Source organism: Rhea pennata, chromosome Z, assembly GCF_028389875.1.
Source record: "Rhea pennata isolate bPtePen1 chromosome Z, bPtePen1.pri, whole genome shotgun sequence".
NCBI classification, from domain to species: Eukaryota; Metazoa; Chordata; class Aves; order Rheiformes; family Rheidae; genus Rhea; species Rhea pennata.
The window spans coordinates 13,890,294-13,911,848 of record NC_084702.1 but is presented as its reverse complement, the minus strand read 5'-3'; the positions used below and the strand labels follow the sequence as shown (position 1 = coordinate 13,911,848).

General features: G+C 39.0%; 1 protein-coding gene across 1 annotated transcript in view; it reads right to left on the bottom strand.

Annotated features, from left to right (window-relative positions):
• The window catches only part of GRIN3A (glutamate ionotropic receptor NMDA type subunit 3A), a 74,618-nt gene that overhangs the window by 5,647 nt on the left and 47,416 nt on the right, over positions 1-21,555 (bottom strand). The window contains exons 4-7 of the mRNA XM_062599621.1: positions 16,031-16,176; positions 14,473-14,588; positions 13,313-13,464; positions 1,054-1,218 (exon numbers count right to left, since the gene is read on the bottom strand). Coding sequence (XP_062455605.1) covers positions 1,054-1,218; positions 13,313-13,464; positions 14,473-14,588; positions 16,031-16,176 — 579 coding nt within the window. The remainder of the gene's footprint in view (positions 1-1,053; positions 1,219-13,312; positions 13,465-14,472; positions 14,589-16,030; positions 16,177-21,555) is intronic.

Sequence of the window (21,555 nt, the reverse complement as noted above, 5' to 3'; positions counted from 1 at the left end):
GAGGTAGTTTGCAAACACCCTTTGGTATTAGAATTTCTTAAGAAAAAAAGATGGATCTTATTAAACTATTAAGTTCTAAAAGGTCTCTATCACTGTATTATTTGAAAGCTCTTGTGCCTTTTGCTGCAAAGTAAATTCTTCCTCTAGATGCAAACATCTACAGCAATTCTTCTTATTATTTTCCTTAGAATAATGAAGGAAGTTACTCAGTAGTTGGGTGTCCACTAAGAGGCTAGTGAGCCAGCCAGCAAAATAATGTTGTTGTTTCTGGTATCTAAAAGGGGTTGTAAGGTTAATAGTACAAACAGAAAGATCCACAAAGGCTTTGCAGTTGTGCATATTTGAACTATTTCCTTTGTACTTCTCATTTTATCATTAAGTAATTCACTTCAGGTTGCAACAGCTGCTTTCACACTTCAAATGCCAGTCATCAGTGCGCTTCTTACAGCTCCTAAAGTACCGTTACTGCATGGCATAATCTAGCACAGCTTCAGAGGCACTGTACTGTTAAACAATATATTAGAAGGAATGTGTAATATTTTGCATGGTCCATAAATGCCTTAGCATTCTGACAGTGACCTGTTTGTGGTTTCTTATGTTACTGATACCATGAAAAAATGAAAACAAAATAAACCCAGATTCTGGTGACTGCAAAAAGAGTCTGACTTGTGTGGCCTACTAGGATCCTCAGATTCTCTTCTTAAAGGATCCTGCAAGCTCAGATGCCATCACTATATATAGAAATGGAGACTACACTTGAATAGGTGATACTTTTAGACAAATATTGGAGGATGACTCATTGGCAAGATAGCAGGTTTTCAGGAAGAAGTCTGGATCTCAGTAAGGACAAAAGTCAACAATACTGTTCAGCTAAAATAACAGTCATTTTACTGGCATGGAAGAGTAAAGCCTATGAGATATGAAAGATAGTAAAAGATAGCACTTCTGCACCACTTTGTTTTGGCTGGTGAGACCTTATCTTAGCACTGGGCCATAAATCAGGCCTTCTTGAACAGCCAAATGACTTTGATGGAGTTACAATTAAATACATACCTGGCTTGTATGGAGCCAGTACTTCATCTTGGATTTCTTCTTGATTCGTGGTAGGAGCAGTCTGTACACTACGTGTTCCCCAATGGTAGTGAGAATGGATAAACCAAATCCAATGCACAACATCACAAAGAGCCCAGAAAAATGCTTAATGCCCATTTGCAGTGTCTGTGGAGGGAGGGAAAAAAAAAAAAGTGAAGTAGGCTGTGTATTTTAACAGAGCTCCTGTTTTTTCATTTGGAAATGTGATCTGATTGAATACAAAGAGGTGATGTATTGCAGAATAGTCTGGATTTTATTCATAGTAAAGAATTTCTGTCCTGCATGGTCATTTGAAAGCTTGGTGTCCGGTCAGAGCAAGGGATCTGTAATGGGAATGAAAATCAGGGAAAGACCAGGAAATATTTTCCTTGTACTTTTTCCCTAATGAAACTAAGTGCTGAACACATGAGAATCCAGTACTTGTGATGTCTTTCCATTTGAATTTAGAGGAGCTTGTCAGAACACAGTTAATGAATTGTGAAGCAAATCTTCAGTCAGCAGTGAGCTAAGACTGACTGTTTCTATTTTCTGGAAACTGATCATTAACTGCCCTTTTCATGTTTTGCCCTTGGCAGAAGGTCATGGAAAAAAATGTTTCCAAGTAGTAGCACAAATGTGATATCTCTCAATTCCCTGAATTAACAAGCCTAAATTTGTGTTAGCTGGGAAACCTGACTGCAATTGTGAAAAACAGGAACATTCTCATTTGTTTCTTCCCTCTCCATTTTTCACGTAGAGAAAGAAGCCTTTAGTCTCTTCTTTGAAACTCTTACTGAGTCTCAAATTTCAGTCTTATTGGCATTAATCATGTTTGAAAGCTTAGCAACTACGTATTGTGGCAATCTGTGCCATACATACCTGCACTCCAATGCATGGGTGGGGTTTGTATGCCATGTATAGTAATATACCAATAGTATCATTATTTGCATACTGTGTGCCTTTATGGTTATGAACTTATCAAGAACTAAAAATACTTCCTAATAATTACTGCTTATGGAATACTTGAACAATACTTAAAAGAATTCCAATTCTATCTGTGTGTATCTGTTAAATAATGTGAGTCAGTAACAGCCAAGCAGAAAAGTTAGCTCAGCAGCACTGATAGATGCTGTTTGGGCAGGATAGTGTGTCAGTGGATGACATCTGAGATATTATCTCACTGAATAATTGACCCAGCTGTGCCTTGTTATTAATTTGTGTGTATGTGCATGTGAGGAAACTAATTTAAAATTAGATACATAACAATGTTTGCTAAATCCCATTATGAGGGCATCTCTATGCCAAAGACTTGATAAGTGATGAATACACTGAAGTTGAAGGCTTGAAAGTCTCTTTATGTACTTCTGTTGGATTTTTTTTTTTTTTTTAACAAGACAGAGCTTCAGCAATCTAGGAGTGTGTGTGTGTATCTAGCACTGGCATTGAGCTATTTTTTCAGGGATTCTCTGGCAAAAGTAACCTGTTTGTCCAGAAGTACTGATCTGTGTTGCTGTACCAGGGAACAAACATTTGAAAGGCTATTACGGGAATTTAAAAGCATTTTCTAAAGAAATCTGCTGCAGTATGGAAAGTAGAAAAACACTAGAGAGTGATTCTGGGGGAGAACGGTATCAGAGTCTCAAAATAAGGATTTTGTGATATTAACAAATTCAGCCTAAAAGTAAAAGTTCCCTCTCAGAACTGTAATTTTCTCTTAGTAGGAACTTGTTATCCCATATTTTGTTTTCTCCAGTTAGTGGAACATGAGGAGAGAAAAAAAGTGCTGAGGTAATAATGCTTTATTACTCCAGGTGTTTTGAGTACTAGCAGTATGTAAATAGAAGCCTGGAAAGTCAGTAATGACTTAATGGAGGGCTCCTCTTGTCAGTTCAATAATCTAATTTCCATGATGTTAGAAGGACCATAGTTAAAAAAGAGGGGGACAAGACTTTTCCAGGAACAGTGAGGACAGCAGTAGGATTGCTAGAGCCCCGCAACAGTGCAAGTGAAGTATGATGCAGAATTGTTCTGGGAATTCCCACTCAAAGACTAGAGTCCTGTGCTGGTTTGTGAGCCAGAATATCACTGTGGATACTTGAAATCTAAAATATTTAATTGGATGAAGTGTTAGCTGGCTTGTTTCTTTTTTGACAGTAGACCACAAGCTGAGACTCATCCATGTCCCTAATAAACTTACAATATTTGGCAAAATGTATTAATTGCTGTTTTCTTGACTTTTTTTTTTTTTTTTTTTTTTTTTTTTTTTTAAGTAGAATCACTTTGCTGTAATGACTACTGGACAGTTACATTCTTAGGTGTTATTATGGCCAGTGAAACTCTATGAAATTTTATGAGGAAGAGGGGAAAGAAATTCCTTAAGGTAGGTGTCAGTCATGAGTATGCTAGGGTCATTAAGATGCTTTTTATCCAATTGCATGATTCTTGTCCCTTTTCTCTAAATTGCTCTTAGTGTCAGGTTAAACAATGTTCAGTGTTGATGTGATACAAAGATTCCCATATTCTTACAATTAATGGAAAGATAGAGATATGTGTGTAGACTGGCCCATTAATTTAAGCACTCCAGTGAATATGCTGCTTCTGCTAAGTGTCTGCTCATCTTCAAATTTAATGAGATGGGGGAGGTTTTCTAAGGTTTTGATACCGCTGTTACATATGCATTGTTGCTTTTCCAGCATTTTAATATTGGAAGCACAAGTTTTTCTCTAGGTCATGTGAAAGCATAATCAGAGCCCTGGACTGATCTTTCTTTTCACAGGTCTTTAGAGCTAAGATATTAGTATAGCACACTTCTAATTTCAGCATATGTAAGTATCTGTAATGACTGAGGAGCAAAAAGGCTGCTATCTATACTATCTGTACATACAGGCTAAATGTTCTCTTGTAAATTCTCCAAGAAGTGCCACTGCAAATCACTTCTCTGAAAAGGGTGACTATAATTGCTCAGAGGCAAGTATGAATCAACTTCCTTAGAGGTAGAGTTAACAGGAAATGGAAGAAGAAATTGAACGAGAAATAGAATGAGAAATAAAAGGACTAGATTCACTTGGCCATCTGAAGAACACACCTGTGTATATTCTCTGGGGCTCCTTAGGTATCAGAAAGCATACAGAAGAATAGTCTAGGGGCTGGCACAGTTTTCTAGGCTGAGCTCACTATAAACACTCATGTTGACAAGAACCTGTAAATCTGTTGGGTAAAGCTGCTTTTCCTCAGCCACGTGAGATGTAAGAGAGAGGCAAAGGCAGGAAAGATCAGTAAGGAGGCCTGATCCACCAGTGCTGGGTTGCTGTTTCCCAGCAGAGAGATGGCAGTGTTTAGGCTGGAGAAGAGAAAGCTCTATTGGCATCTTATCCATGTGTGTAAATACCTGAATGGAAGGTGTAAAGAAGACAGATCTAGACTCTTTGCAGTGGTGCCCAGTGACAGAACAAGAGGCAGCGGGCACAAACAGAAATACAGGAAACTCTGTCTGAATGTATGGGAAAACTTCTTTACTCTGAGGGTGAATGACCACTGGAATGGGTTGCCCAGAGAGATTGTGCAGTCTCCATCCTTGGAGATACTCAAAAAACATCTGGATACAGTCCTGGAAAATGTGCTCATCATGACCCTGCTTTCTGTAGTGGAATTGGACACGGTGGTCTCCAGAGGTCCCTGCTAACCTCAGCAGTTCTGTGATTCTATATGCTAGGGAGCATTTATATTGAACTGAGGAGTCAAGTTCAATAGAATATGATAAAATTCTTGCAATTGCAAAAAATAATAAAGGAGACACAGTGACAATGCAATGGGGACTCTTGCATCCCTGAGATGTCTCCTGTGACCTGAAGTTGGTGGCTGCTGCCAGTATGCTCAGTCCTGGCTGCAGAAGAAAGGCCTGAGTAGCTCTTCACATGGGAAAATAACTCCCTTGTCTTCAGTAAAGTTATACTGATTTATGCTGACGAGGGTCTCTCTGGAAACAGGTGAAAGAAATTCCAGCACTGGTGTTCTAGCTGTGTTTTTCCCTTTTAATAGATAGCTTTTTAAATTGCCCCAAACAAGACATCTTTCCCTAGGAAAGGAAATGACAAAGAAAAACATCAATAATATTTTATCTAGCAATAAATAAGATAAATGCAACTACCTGAAAGAGCTACCTGATAAAGGCCACATATTAGTGGGAAACTTTTGAGAATAAATGAGGCAAGGAGGTGGAGGGGAAATAATTAGCACAGTGTATCTTAAGAGTGTGTGTAGTAATAATCTGTAGTGATATTGGCAGATTTATGTACTACTGTAAATAGGTAATTTCTCATCTGTTGATAATACTCCTGTCACACACATCTGTCAAAAAATAAAAGAAACCATCTGATACCTCTAATTTTTATACCTTCATGCTGATCAACATCAGAACAGAAAGCTCCAGCAGTTATTCCATAGTTTGTATATGTGTTTGTAGATGTATAGATATGCTATATTTTGAAAAAGCTGCAATAAACTAACTACTCTATATCAATACTTTTCTCTCTGCTAAAGTGGGGTCAGCTCTGTATGCTAGCTCTTTGCTTATAGTAGAAAACCAATAGATGACTACTGCAGTATCTTTTTGGAGCAACTTCAAGGAATAACTGTTCTAATATGCTTTACTCTCTCCTAACCCAGAACAAAAATACAGCCCTTGCTCCAACTTTGTAAGCATCAGTTCAAGAGGTAGCACCTTGCAATTTTGGAGAAGGGGCTCAGTTATACCCACGTGACAGTTCTGAAGTTCCAAGCAACTGTAGTAAATCCTGTTGCAGTTATAACTAATGGGTGGTAGCACTAGTGGCAATTACCTCTAAGCAATTTGCTATCTTGATTTGATTGGGAATGAGCGTAGTAGTAGTTTCTGAAAACCAACACATACAAGAACAGAAGTAGAAGTAGTGGCTTCTTTATATATTCTTGGAGAGACATTTATGATCTAACCCACAACTACAATTGCCTTCCTGCTGCCTCCTCTGCAGTTATATGTTTTTCCTTTGAGGCCTGGGGAGAAGGAAGGGGGTGCAGAGAAGAGATTTTGATGTTTATATTCAACAGTGTGCTGTCTGAAGGGGGAGTGGAGACAAAAAAACAGCACTCAGAGGTTTCTTTGTTAGATTTCATAGGCAAAACTCCTGATTTACTTCTTTCTACAAGAAACTGTAAATGCTTAAGTCTCCCTGGTGGTAGTGAAGGCAGTGAACAAGCCATAACATACTTCTGTTGTCCAGCTTTAACGAATAAAGATTTTTGTTTCTTGTGGGTTTTCAACACACCACAGCTATTGATGCCATATGCTGCTGAATTCAAGCACTAAATAGTAGTGGTACAGATACATTAGCTATAGCAATATAATAAGCTAACCCTTTTGACAGAATTACCCTGGCAAGGATTTTACAAAGCTTTACTGAGATCTGGAAGTTAGACTGTACAGCACCTTTGTGCTTTCCAGCTTTACTGGGGATAAATGGATATGAAGCACAAATTTTTAAGGCCATTTGGGCATCTCCGTAGGTTTTCAAAATTGAACCGATGCTGTTGCATGTGTTTAGGTAACTAAACAGTACTAAAGCCTACCTTTGTCTCTGGATTGTGGTATTTCTTGTAACTGTAGTAACCCTCCTCCCCAGACAGCGCACGTGCAGATTGACAGAATAAATTGTATTGGAAGCACAAATTTTGTTTCCATTATTTGTGCTTGTTTTTCACACACAGATAACAAATTACCCTGAAAGGTGACTGACAAAAGCCTTTTATTTATGAGCCAAGCAAGCGCAGAACAGTGTCTTCTCACCCTGTAGGCATCTGCGTTTTTCCCTTGACATCTGCAGTGTGCCAGAGACACATACAAACCCTCGCATCAAGATGACAGGTAGAAAACTAATTATTGAGTTGTAAGGTGATTAATACAACAAAGAAGGAAAACTAACCATTGACCTTTAAGGAGACTAGTTAAAATCAACAGTAGAAAGGCATGGTTTGCCAGATACTGATGCAATTGCATAAAATCATGCAAGATGAAGGAGGGATAGTGTGATCATGTGTCCCATGTGGTGCAAGACCAAAGATCACTTAACAGAAGTACAAACCATAGCAAGTCAAGTTTGGAGTATTTCCTTCAGAGACCCTAGAAAAGAGACGTTGGTGGATCCCACCACTGGTCACAAGGAAGAGGACACAGAGGATGTACTCTTTGCTGTGTGTTGGGGGCCGAGAAGCTTCTGTGAGAGGGAACCCAGGTATGGATTGAACAGGAACACCCTGGCTTATGGTAGTTCCCCACTGTCAGCTGCAATAGATGCCAGGCACTGGGCAGGTGGTGCACTGGAGCACAGCATCCCGTGTTGCCATGCTGAGTCTGTGGTGTACAGAAAGGCAGTGGTTCTGCTGTGATGGCTCACTTAGTGCTGATGTTGTATGTATGCGCATGATAGCTGCTGTAAGTGTCAGGCAAGATGCTGGCTGCTGTGAAACATCAGCATGTAGACTGTTTGATATTAGTAGTTGGAATATTGTTTTATGTAACAAAGAAAGTATAATTTTATATCCCCTACGTCAGCTATCATCTGATTCAATGTTCAATCTTTGTGCAAATCAGTCTTTAAGTTCCAGAGCTCCAGCTGCCCTGTGACATTTAAAAATGAAGAACAAACAGCTTTGGAAGTGAAACAGAAAATACAATTTCAAGGGTAACATTTTTGTAAATGTACCTTAAAAGCTATAAAACAGTCTATTAGCTTTCTCCAAAGGTTGGCTAACCCCCAGCTTGTCTCCTAAACACTTTGCTCTGCCTGGTCCTGACCTTAAAGACCATGGCTAATTGATAGGCAACATGGCTGTTCAGTTTCTCCCCCGATAGCTATCGGAGTGACTAAGTGCCAAAACTGTTTTGCTACCACAAGCAGGAAGTTGCAAATTTAACAGTTCAGTGCATTTTCTTTCCCAAACATGCCACAGAAAGAAAGAATTTTCAGTCTTTCCTGAGGCTTGGGTGGAACTAATGGGCTGGATGGGAAAAGTCTTAAATGTCTAATTCCTGCTGACATGGCAGTTATTCATCAGCAAGAGTAACTCTGGGGCAGAAGAAAGGATAAGTGTATTGTATGCAAATCAAAAGTCTAGGAGCACACTGATTAGGTCCAAATGTAATATGTGCAACTATAACTTTACATAAACCACCTCCCTTCTGCTCTATGCTCTGTTCTAAATAGAAGCGTAGCAAATTTGCAACAAAGAAATTCCACTGAAACTAGAATATGACAAATTTAAATCAAGATTACTTAAGTGATAATTGCTACTGAGTAGCAGTCAGCAAGAATAACCATCCCTATCAACAACTACTTGTAGTGGAGAGTGTGATTCAGTGTAGCAGTTCATCCAAGTTCATGTTAGCTTAATCCCGTATGAATGACTCAATGGGTTGTGGTCAGAATAAAGCACCTTGGGCAAGTGCCTTTTCTGCAGACATTCACAGAAAACAGTGGGGTCAAGCCCTACTGATCTCTGCACCTTCAAACTCCATTTGCTAATTTGGTTTCTCAGCTTGAGGAGGTACCAAAAATTTTCCAGCCCCAGTCTGACTCTTGCCTTTCCAAGATAATTCTGTTTTCAAATGCAATTTAGAATAAGCAAAGTGTTGCCAGATAGAGAGAAAGATGGAATGAGCCAGTCATGAGGTCTGCCATAAGAAATACCACTTCCCTCTGTAAGATTTGAAAAAGTGATGAGTAGGAAGAAGAATCTCAAAATAAATCTAAAGAGAAATTAATCTCAAAGGGAAGGAGTGGCAGACATATGAGAATCAAGTACAGCCTAAAAAAGAAATGACTGAACAGGAAGATGGATACTTCATGCATTTAAAGGCTATACTAGTCAATACTTCACCTATGTGTATTCCCATTCTTAGGTCATTAGTCTTGGTTGACAGGTGCGATGTGTCACAAGCCTAATTTATCAAAAAGAAGTAGAATAATACAAAGCCATACTCCAGTTATCTTAAGGCAATTGTTGGGTCTTAGTTTGGTATATAATCAGCCTGAATAACCTCCCATTTAGAGCCTGGGACTTTTTTGAAAATGAGAGAATTGTCTGCTAGTGTCGGTCATTGTCCATACCTCAGAGATTCTGTTCAGTATTTCCATGACTTACTGCAGGGAGATAAGGAAAAATTTCTAGACTGTAAAGGAGCAGAGGACACAGATACATCACAAAGATAACATTAAGAATAATTCCATTCAGTTATTGAAGAAATGTTGGGGAAGCTATGCTTTATAGAATATCCCATCCTGGGCCACATTTAGAGTAGCAGACCTGTCCCATCTGAGAAGCTGCAAACTCTAAAATTGGCAAGTTCTTGGCCTCAAGAAGTAGGTGGAGATGGGGGATGCTCAGGGGGAATGCAGCAGGGGTAGGAAATTCAGGAAAGGGGAAGTCTGAACTTAGTAGAGCTTATCTCTATCAGGGAAAGAACAAAGAGTGAGGCTATTAAGTGTTTTTTGGTTTCTACACTTTCCTTCTGATTTCTTAATGCCTTTGAATAAGTGGTTTGGTTCAAAGGCTCTGTTTTTTTTATCTCCTTGTTGAACAGTGGCTTCTGGAGGAAAACTCAACTCCGCATGTTGGGTTAGCATAACTGAAGATGAAGTAAGGACTATAGTCAGACAACCAGACTCAAAACATCTAGACCTAGCCTCCTTTTTGACCATCACATTGAGGTTTCACTCAAAAGACTGAGTTCCTTTAAAGCACAGCTTCCAGCTGTGACTGCATGCTAAAAACCTCATGTCGTTGAATAGTCAGAAAAATAGAATGCCCCACCATGTGAAAAACACTTTTTTTTAGACTAGAGAATTTCTTTCCCCCACATTTTCTCCCTTTTTTGGCAGACCTTGAGGGGTCTTCTAATCCTTCAACAATGTCATTGTTTTTTCATACCTTGAACACAGTAAGGAAAGTACAAGGTTCATCTGTGAAACAATGTCTCTCAGTATTGCATCACTGAGCCCAGAGAAGCTAATGAAAATTTAGAAAAATGGAAGAATTAGTTTTGCATCAGAGATAAAGTATTAGCAATGGCTGTGCAGGAAAAATTATATAGTCTTTCCTTGCAACTTTAAATTGCAGGGGCTTTCAGAAGAGTTACTGTGAAAATGACATGCTGCCTACCATATTATTATTTTATCTGACTGGAATGCAAGGTTTGTTATATCATTACTCATATTTGACTTTCGTCACAAACAGACTGGTTTTATAATACACCTTCTACAGTTTGTCCAGACAAGGCTTACTTTCTCTGTCACTGTATTTTCTATTTTAGAAATGTTCCAAGATTCTCAAGGAACTTTTGAGAGCATAGGTCAGAGAGGATCAGATATATCTTTTGGGAGAAGTAAAGTACTAAATAAAACCATAATTTTTAATTGGAAGATGTTTAAAATTGATTCCACGGTTAGACATTTCTCTAGCTATACTGGGACAGTCATGGAATAGAGCTACTGGAGTTAAGATACTGATGATCAGAGGAAGCTCCTTGTGTCTCACCTGCCTCGCACCTCCTTATCCACACATGATGATGCAGGTAAAGACATTGCAGATCTCATGGCCTTAGCTCTCAGGTCTATATATATCTGAGCTATCTGTCTTCTTGTTGTCTATATCACTGTAACTTTTGTAAGTTTTCCCTATATGGAAGAATGTCTTTTTTTTTTTTGTTTGGTTGTTTTCTCCTCATTGTATATCTGTTTTCAGAGTCAAAGGCTGCACAGTGCTGGACTAGATCATCTGCTCCAGAGATACCTAAGGTCCTTCGGGATCACACGTATCTCTGTTGTATTCCACAATAGAAAGGTGTTTTATGGTTGTGGCTTTCTGAGCAATAGGACACTTTGCCCTTAGGAAGATATCACTAGACTCTGATTTAATTCTAGTATCTGTCATCAAGGGAGTTGGGTAACATCAGCATTTCCTAGTATAACCTTTTGCTTGAATCTATGTTATATAACTATAAGCATGGTAAGAAGGGGAGAAGTAGGGAAAAGAGGTAACAGGATTTGGTGGTAACAATATATTTGCAGTGGAGGGGGTCTGAGTCTGTATCAGAATGGGAGATTACATAGGCATTTAAGAGGAAAGAAGCAAGGAAAAGCCAAAAGCTTTGACTTGGTGTGTTCTCTGACACTGAGTTTGTTTAGATATTACTAATGTGATCATAAGCATTTATGCCCCAGACACATTTAATTGAAACATCAGACATCTTTTTGGGGGGATAACACATGGACAGGCTTTTGGATATGGGTATCACATATAAATACAAGTGACAGAAACAATGGTAAAGCTATACTTCTGTGTGACTAAAGCCTGTAAACTGTAGAGGAAAGTAATTTTCAGACTTCTTGTTACAGCTTCACAGTTAATGCAAGTTCACATTTAGATTCAAAACAAATTGTGTCCTGCCTTGCCATGACTGAGATTATTTCAAAAGATCCTCATTAGGCACCTTTCTGACCTCTTTGCCCTATTTAAAATGCACAAACTTACTAAGCCATTTAAATGGCTTAAATTCACTAGGGAATCACTAACAAGGTAAGCCTGTCTCTGCTGTAAGAGAGTTTTTAGTTTTAAGACAATTGTGGTAATTAATTTCCATTACCATTCAAAAGAATGTGTTAATGCCAAGTAAGAGGTCATCAAATGCAGTTGTTGTCAGGAACAGATATGTAAGCTACATTAAAAAGAAAATTCCCTGACATTTGTTCTTTTAGATTATAATATAGTCTTCAGTTAAGCTGGATCAGAAACGGCCATGGCCATATATGTTTTTTTTGATTGGGTTTTCAAATCAAGAATCATTCAATTGATTCAAGAATGATTCAATCATTCAATTGAAAAATTATAAAATTAAATAAATTAAATTTTGTTCTACAAATGTCTGGTATTAAAATATAATTTCCTTCATATTGAGAGGATGGTAATGAAAAAACTAAAAATTAAAAAATTATTAGGAGATGAAGAAATACTCAAACACTCTATGTACTAAAGCAGCTGAAGTTCTTGCTTGGTTTAGCACCAGAAAGTACTAGTTTTCTAATGATTCAGTCAGCAATGTGAGTTTTGCAGACAAGTGGTTCAGATGACTACTAAGGAATGGGAATAGGACTTCTAGGAAACTGGGCTTCTGTTTTTGGGGAGTATGATTATGCTTCCACTTTCTTAGGGAAAATCAAGAGTTGATCTGATATTTGGCTGAATCTGCTATGAAGAGGAAATACCACACTTCCAAATGCATGTTTTGTGTCAGTGAGAATATGCAACATATCTTTTGGAACAGGTTGCACTAAATAATAAAGTACAACATCATATGTTCTAAACTGCAAACATGCTCAGTCATTTGATTCCTCAATACTTTATCTATTTTTAGCTTCAGAACTTGGGAAAAACTGCTATTCAATCTTTTTCTTGTAAACAGTGGCCCACATCTTCAGCTGCCATGAGTTGCAAAACTCCAGTTTAATACTGGTACTAGGATCCACAAAGAATTATTTTCATTTCCTGTAGTTTTACTAAGATCTGAGAATTGCTTCTTATCTCTTCTTAGAATGATATATTCTAAGACACATCCAGAAGATAGTGGATATTTTTTAGGCTGAGAGCCTATATTTTGGACAACTAGCTGCTACCCACGTAAGGAAATGGTCACAATGCCTGGTAACAATTTGAGATGTGCTTACTTCCCATTATCTCTGCTTCTCTTCTGTCATTCTTTGTGTTAGCTATTTTAGACACATATCCAGTCTGAGACAGTACAGGATCACTGACAGACTCTGTGGATGGTGATATAACTAAGTGGAATCAGTTAGACTTGCTGTGCAGTATAAGAGATCACTTACAAAAGGAGTAATCCTTATTTTTTTATTCTTTTTCCTTTTTTTTCATGCACCATTGCACACTGTATTTTTTTCCCAGAAGTGCTCCACTGCATGCACAGCCAGCCTAACCTAGCAACGCAATCTTGTCACTGTTATTCCAGCGCTCTGATCTGAATGCTGCTGGGCTTAATGACTGCTGCTCCTGAAGTTTAGTGCTTCCCCTCGCTCAAGTGCAGCCCTGTCAGGCTTTTAGGTCTGTTGCACACTGTGAGTATTTTGTGAGAGAGGAGTGAACATCTTGAGCAAACCCTCAGCATCTTCAATTCTGTGACCGATTGTTCATCGCTTACCTCAGTGACAACAAAACTTCTTTTCCCACATGGAACGACCTTGTACCACTTGTCGTGCAGAACATCCATGAAACCGTGGGACTTGTACTGGCTGATCAGTTCTGAGATGTTTGAGGTGAGAGGAGAGTTGGGGGGAAGGCCAATGCCATATCCTGGAAGGAAAAACAGTGCTCATCTTCTATTTGCTGTTTGCTAAAGTATGTTCCTTTCAAGTATCAACTACCCGTGCAGCAGGCTGAGTTGGCCTGGCTGGTTGGCTCTGCTTCAGAAAGCCAGTTCAAAGGTGGATGTTTGCTCCACTCACCGTGGAGTGAAAATGTTGAGATGAGTTTTTTTGCTTGGGAAGTATCCTAATACAAACAGAGTATTTAAATTCAAAATGATTAAGGCCACAAGAGTAATATGTGAAAGTAGAGGTTCAGAAACTTAAGGTGGAGGTACCTACCCAAATCTTCTATCTTATATCTAGAAACACAACCTTTTTTATGCCTCTACCATAGCTTCTTTTAGATTGTTTTAGCAATGCAGAAGAGCCTCAGTGTCAAGCAAATTTGTGATTCCTTTTTACAGTGTTAGAACAGTTCATATGCCTGTAGTGGCAGAGGTGACATTTTCTTTCCACCATGTACATTTTCTGATGAAAAATGTGCTTGTGTATGTATATGGGAGCTGTCTGTATTGTTATCACACAGCAATTTAAAACCCTGGGACTGTAATTTCTACTGAAGCAATTCAGCAATTCAGTGGCATGGGCCTTCAGACAATAACACATATAGTTTTTAGCCACAATGTGGTATTTTAGCACTTCATGGTGCTAGTAAAGGACTTAGTGTAAATGTAAGTAGGTTCAGTAACGATAAAGGCAGTGTATTACATTTGAAAACAGAGGCTGAATTTTGATTCTAGAAAAATGACTATGATTTGCATCTGTAATACATGAAGTTGCAAGCAGCTACTTGCTGTCAGCTACTTGCAGAACTACCTTTCTAGTCTACTCAGTACTGTGGATTTTTGCTTTGCTTTTGGTTCAGAACTCAGAATTTCAATGTCTCCTTCACAAAACAAAGCAAAACAACAAAATCCAAATAGATTGTCAAATGACAATAAAATAAATGTAGCAAATTAGAAATACAGCAGTATCCTACAAAACTGATTATTACCTTCAATGGCAAAGGGTTTTCCCACAGTTAGAAGCTTGCAGTCAGCATCTATTGATACTTCATAATCTAAGAGTGCTTTATCCATGATGAAGGCATCAAGTTTTTCTGGATCATTCCTGTATTCAAGATCAAAGCCAGAAATAAAATCACTTCACAGGTGAAGACTCTGCTCAGTGACACTTACTGAACATTTATCTGCCTAGTTCTTTAGCAGCTTACTTAATGAAAACAGCAACCAGAGACTGCTATTTTAAATGCAATACTGACTTCTATTTTGAAAAAAGGAATTGTACATGAAGGATATGAACTTTGTGTATCTAAAGCAGAACATCAGAGCTGGGACCTACTTTGCTCCCATTGATATGGAAATGAAAATACCTGTGATCTGGAAGATGGAAAGTACTACAACATGTTAGACTGACTCAATTGAATGGTAGCATAAGGTTTTATTGGAATAAAAGATAAAAAAAATGCTCACAAACTTGTGCTGTTTTGGTTTCTTTGTGCAGTTTACATTATTAGAGCAAAAATGCAGCAGGATAACTCACACAAAGACATACCTCCTCCTTTCTCCATAATATATGGTAAATTAATTGCCTTTGGCCAGATCAGCTTGCCTCTATGTTAAGTTTTCATAAATACAGAACGACTGAAATTTACTAACACAACCATTTGTGGTTAGCACACTTGCATATACTGATTATATGAAAAACACTCGTAGTGCCTTTTCTCTGTTGATGCAGGGACACAACCCCCTTTCTCTTGTCACTTCAAAGGTCCTGGTCCCCTGAAGTAAAGTTACATTACTTCACTGATGTTGAGAAATGATTCTGATTTAAGGGAATAAGGAACTGCCAAGTGCCATGTATCTTAATTTTCATTAGGATGGGTCTGGGGAAAATACGTAAACAGGAAACAACTTTTGATTAAAAAATTCTCAGACCATCTGTTACACCGCTATCTGTAAAATGAACGAATTATTACAAGTCTATTAGCACCTTGCAGAGTGAATCAGCTCTGTAATTCCAGATTGTTAAGACATGAATGTCTTTCAACTGCAGTGATATCATGAATCCCTAAAGCAAGATTTAGTGTTTATTACTTTTTACCAGTCTAGTGCTGATTTTATTCATTTTATTAACAAATGCTCTAACGTTTGACTCTGAGAAGCCTTGCCTCCTACGAGCTTGCCAGGTACGCTGAGAATCCTCATACTCAGCTTTTGCCCAGATTATTTTTTTTTATGAATTTCTTCTGAATTTCACTGCCTAATAAGGCACTGTCACATACAGAAATATGCCAAAATTTCTATTTCTCCACTGCTTGAGAGCACACTAACAGGTAATGTGAAGCATTGCCTCCCTCAGTAACACTCCAGCCACTACTAAGCTAGTGAGCTCTATGAATATCACTGCATGTGATGATATGCTTTCTTCCCTATCTGCTTTGCTGCTTTTAATGTCTGTTTAATGACACTGGAAGTGGGAAACTCATCATCATCGCAGTGCTGCTGAGCTCTGGCCAAGGGAGTGATCTGCTGCTGCATGCAGAGGCTCACTTTAGGTTTGCTACACCATCCGGGGTTGCTGGGACATTGTACCGCCTCATGTACTCGTGCATCTCTGGGAAGCTTTGCCTCACGTAATCTTCTGCACTGCTTTCTCGCACGGTTCCGAAGCGAAAGCCTTGGGATGGGTGGTGGAGCTACGGGGACGAAAATATAGATTAACAGTCATTTATCTCCTTCACAGTTCAAATCTTGATCTTATGTGTGAAAGATCTGTCAAAAATCGTTAGCATTCATAGACCTGCAGCTAATATTTTCCTGTAGCCAGCTATCTACATCACAAAAAAAGCTTGCAAAGACCTATCAGGTCCTTGCTTAGTTTGTTAGTGTACTCTTTGGATCTTCTTAACAATTGAAAAACATTTCCCTTGAGCCATCTAGAACACCCAGATCTAAGTATTTCATTGTATTATCTCAAAACTAGCCCTAGTGTGAGGAACTGTCATGACAAGTCTAGTTTTTGCTCAGATCTACTTCTTGTGGTCCTGGAAATCCAGTAAAGGACCCAGTGCAGCCTGAGTTTGTTTGAATGAATTGGTTTCATTGACTTTCTGAGGGTGTAATTTGCTCTTCTGCAGAGGGATAACATCACCATTTCATTTACAGAAGCCTAGAAAGCATGCTATAGACACTGCTGTCTTTGCTGTCATTCTTCACAGAGAAACTAAGGACTGAATTGTTGTGGACAATGAAAAGTCTCCCCGGTAGCAAGAAGGAGGAAGAATACTCCACCTTTAGAAGACCAAACAGAAAAGTGGTCTACTGGTCCATTGTTGAACCTACGCATTATCATCTATGTAAAATGGAGTGTAGCACAATACAGAGCCATCCAGAAGATTTTTACCATCCCTTCTCTCACCGACCATGGATAAAAGAATATCCTCAGCTCTTATGGAAATATAGAATTAGGACACAAACACATAGTCATCTACTTCAGTTGGACAGGGAACAGAATGAGGTGTTTTGGATGGTGTTTTGATGCCCTGGAATCTATTGTAGTTCTTATCTACAAGGTGGCCACATACTTTCCACATTGTGCTCTGCTGGCATGGTTCCTGTGTTGCAATCCATGAGTGAGAGCTGCAGGCAATTACAAGTGTGTAGGCATGGAGTCTTGGCAGAGTTTGTAGCATGTCCTGGTCTGGATGACCATGGGATCTGTAATGTGGGATGTGCTTCTGTCAGGATCTGGCCATAGTGCACATTGTGCCAGATGGACTCAGGGTGCAGAGGGAAATGGTCTCGTGTGGAAGTGTGGAAGTAGCATGTAAGTATTAACGACATAAATAACAAAGTGCTGAATTAACAACACATTGTGAAGTCTTCCAGCACAATGCTGTCAGTCTAAATCTAGACCTAGTTTTGAGATGTTCAATGTAGTCTGGATAGAGAATAAGCTTGGAATGGGCTCCAGGCACTCCATATCCCAATGTATTTGTCACCATATTTAGCCCTAATTATTTAGGTTTTATTTATTGTTATTAATATTAATAATAGCAATTATTAATAATACCATAATCATAATCATAATATTATATATTTTGCAGTTTCGATGGAGAGAGCGAAAAATCACTAGGTGTGAACACTGAACTATACAGCTGCTTCCCAAATCAGCTTATGCTTTGTGGCCTACATAGTGACACCAACTGCAGTACAACTTCTGATCTGCAGGCTTTGGTGGAAGGCATCCTTCACTCAGACTGCTGTTGTGTTTAAATCTAGCTAAATTTTTAAGTCTGTATGAGGAAGACAAGAAAAGTTAAGAGCCTCTCCATGCAGTTCCTTTGCTGAGAACATCACTGGGGACTGGTCAGCCTTTGATTTGTGTTGGGTATATTGCCAAATTTCACCATAAATGATGACAGCTTTGGAATATGCATCAGATCAAAAGTCCATCTGGGCTAGTATTCCAGCAACAGTAGATGTCTGGAGGGAAGTCTTGTAAAGTGTGAGTAGGAAAGGTATGGACTGATCTTTTCCTTCCTATGCTCTTCCTTGCTTCTGGTAATCTACTTTTTTTCCTAAGCATAATAATGTGTCTGCAAGTTGATATTTGATGACTCTTGATTTTGTCTGTGAAGGATAAATTTTAATATTGTTCTAAACCTCTGTGTTTTTGGTGACTCCAATTTTCATCTTACTGCTGCATATCCCAATGACAAAAAAGCTTGTTTGCAGCTATATGGAACAGATTAACAGCACAAAATGCTGCCAAAAGTAGATAATGGACTAACTGCACTTCCTTCACTGTCTTATCTACTTATGCTCTTAGGAGTTACTCTCTTCAACAGTAGCTATAAATTTCAGAATGGAAACAAGATTCTTCATTTGTCAGTGTTGCTTTTTTACTTTATATAGTCCTCTTTTGGGAAGATTCTGTGACAAACTGGAAACTTCAAATATTTGCATCCCTATACTATAGCTAAATTTCACAATCTTCATCTGAGTCTTGCCTTATTTGTTATCTCTTTTTATATTTACCTTTTCCACTTCCATTTTCTATTTCTTTTGTGTTTCTTACATGCTAGAGTTCTGTGTTGAAAGAATTTTTCTGTTTCCTTATAATGCATAACAGAATGCTAATGCGTAGGGTTTCAGAGAAACGCTTAAAAGAATGAACTCTGAGACAACCAAAAGCTAGACAGAGGTTTGAATCTGAACATTCAGGAACTGATTTCTTCTTTTTAGCTAGTGATTTTAGGAAACATTTATTTTTATAATGTATTTTTATAATCAATAATGGTAAATACTAAAAATTACTGAGAAGATATGGTTGTGAAGAAGCGAAAATTATAGGCATTTTTAATATATGAGGATCATGCTTCTGGGTATACCCTATTGTGTTTTATCTTCATTTGAAGTCTCGTCAGTTAGAAAATTGAATAACCATCATAAAGCAGAAAAAGGAAGCTGTCAACACTTCTAGTGTCTGTACAGTACCTGGAGATTTGCTGGTGATTCAAGAATGATTAAATATAAATGAATGCAAAAGCTGCAGATTCATCTCCAGGTTGTGACATGAGCTTTCTTGGCATACAACTTAGATAAACTTACAAAGTCCCTCCAAATTCAGATATCTACGGCTGTAAGAACAAGGTGTGCTTTGGCCTAGAGACAGGCTTTCATCCTCTTCAAGAGACAGAGAGGATCCTGCTTGATAATTCATAGAACAAGCTATAAAGATAGTTATGGTTATAGTTGATATGTCCTTCTTTATTCATCTCTCCAACTGCCAGACCTCCCTGCGAACGCCCACGAGCAAAGGAAATCACTCATTCATTTTTAAAAAGGGTCATGGCTCCTCACTGTAATAGCTCCTCAGTTAGTAGGCTAACTCTACATGATCCCAAGCAGCGTCTCCCATGCAGTACATGTGCATCAAACCCTGCTGCAGAGTCTGTTGCTCATTAACTTTCAGCGAGAAAACAGCAAGGCCACTGTGGTGCAGCAAGCTGCAACCTGCAGAGCTGTGGAAGGGCTGGGGGCACGAGAGGGAGCATCCAAGTGCAGTGCAGCCCCCAGCTGACACCTCACTGCTGGGCTGGCCAAGGAGGCAGGAGAGTGCATGCATGCCCACTCCCACCAGAAAGCTACATGCCTGTGTTCCTGTTGAAACTGAGAGGGAGATGACTAGTTTGAAGCCTTTCAAATCAGAACCTTCTTAAGGAGAATACTTCTGCAAATAGTGCCAGTACTGTAAAGCACACCTGTCTTTCCTGGAAGCTTTATATAGCCTTTGAGCTCCTGGCTTATAATTAAAATATGATAGTTGTGTTGGTGATAGAATGCTCAGCCAGGCAACATAACAGTTAATGTGTGAATATCACTGCAGCAGTAAAAAGCCAGGGTTTCTCAGGGTTTAAAAAGCTGTTTAGTGTTCCTAATTAATGGCTCAGAAAAAAGTGAGGAACTCTACCAACTAACAACAGCATTCCTGCAGCTCAAATACTGGGCATCAGGAATTACATATTAATAAAGACTGTCACCTCTATAGCACTCCTGCTGATCATAAATGGCTGTACTACCAAACTGAGTCCCAAAGTTTTAAAAGTAGCTCTTGTGAGATGGCTGTTACCTGTGAAGTCAAATGAGGTACATGGTAGTCTCTCATTTATACCTAGTTTTGTGTGAACAGGAAACTTGAAATGGAAGATATGGTCATGACAGTCTTTGCAGCAGAGGGATGCAAGCAGCTGAGTGCTTATCTTCTCGAAATGCAGAACCAGCGCTGTGAAATGCTGAGACCAAAGGCTCTTGCCCACACAGTCCAAGGACCGAAGAGTCTGAGAAGAGATGACCTCTTTCTGGTGGAGATAGAGCTCTCAGGAGGAAGGAAATGCTGCATGGAATAGCAGAATGGAGGTGTAGGAGAAGGGCTAAAGAGTTCTGGAAATGAGGAGACTTTCTGGAACTGGGGTACCAATGTTGTCCCTGTGACTTCTATGGATGGTATCTACTGCAGGGTGTGTAGGCTATGCTAGTATTGATAAGGACGAATTTCAGGCAAGAAAACAAGGTTTCCAAAGCAAAGGTAATGCTAACGATTTGGAGTGCTGAGGGAGTGAAACAACTGTGGTATTTCTCAAAAAGGGTCTGTGGAGCACTGAGGCAGGGAGGTCAAACATTTAAGGAAACTCAAAAACACTGCAGATCATTTAGCTTCTCTGATGATGCCAGTGAAAGCTCTGGGATTTCTCAGAGTCATCTGTACCTCATACAACACTGTGCTACTAGACAAGTGACATTTGTGGTGTTTACTATCAAAAGTGAATACTGCAGCTACCAGTTCTCTTGGCTTGTCACCTCACTCCTAGATCTTCTCAGTTTCCGTATTCTGTTGTTAAAACATCTGCTGAGTGGGAACTGGAGAACTTGTGTTTCGTTCAGAAAAGAAATGTCAGGATTCGGGCATGTGCATAAATCTATGGCTTGAGGTGCCAATTATGCACGAAAATACCAGTGTGATAAAACCACAGGAACAAAATCAGAGGAAAATAAAATCCTAAATGTCAGAGATTTTACATGACTCAGCATATTCCAGTTTATGTAAGGTGTTGTGAGTCTATTATGTATTAACATCGTCACCCCTGCATCCAGTGCATCAGCCAGCCAGGATGAGATCATCTAGACTCAGACTTGAAAAGACTTATGTATAAAAATGTCCTATGCAAGCTGCAATTTAAAAATGCACATCCATGAGATGCTGCCAGGAGATAACCCTGTCATAATCCAGAGGTTGGCTTTTGGGGTCTGAGATCTTTCTAAAAGGCTCTGACTTCTATATGCACTTTTGGTGCTACAAGGATGGAAGATTTCCTTGGAAGATTTTCCTCCCTCTTATCTTGGTTACTATACCTAATATCATTGTAGTTTACACTACATTTTGTTTCACGAGTATCCTTGTAGCATGTAGGAGTCCTAGATTTTCATGACACAAATATAATGTTCAGCTGCAGAAAGGTAGGGTACACAATACAGTGAGAAAACCTGCCTAGTGTGAAGACCAAACTTTTCTT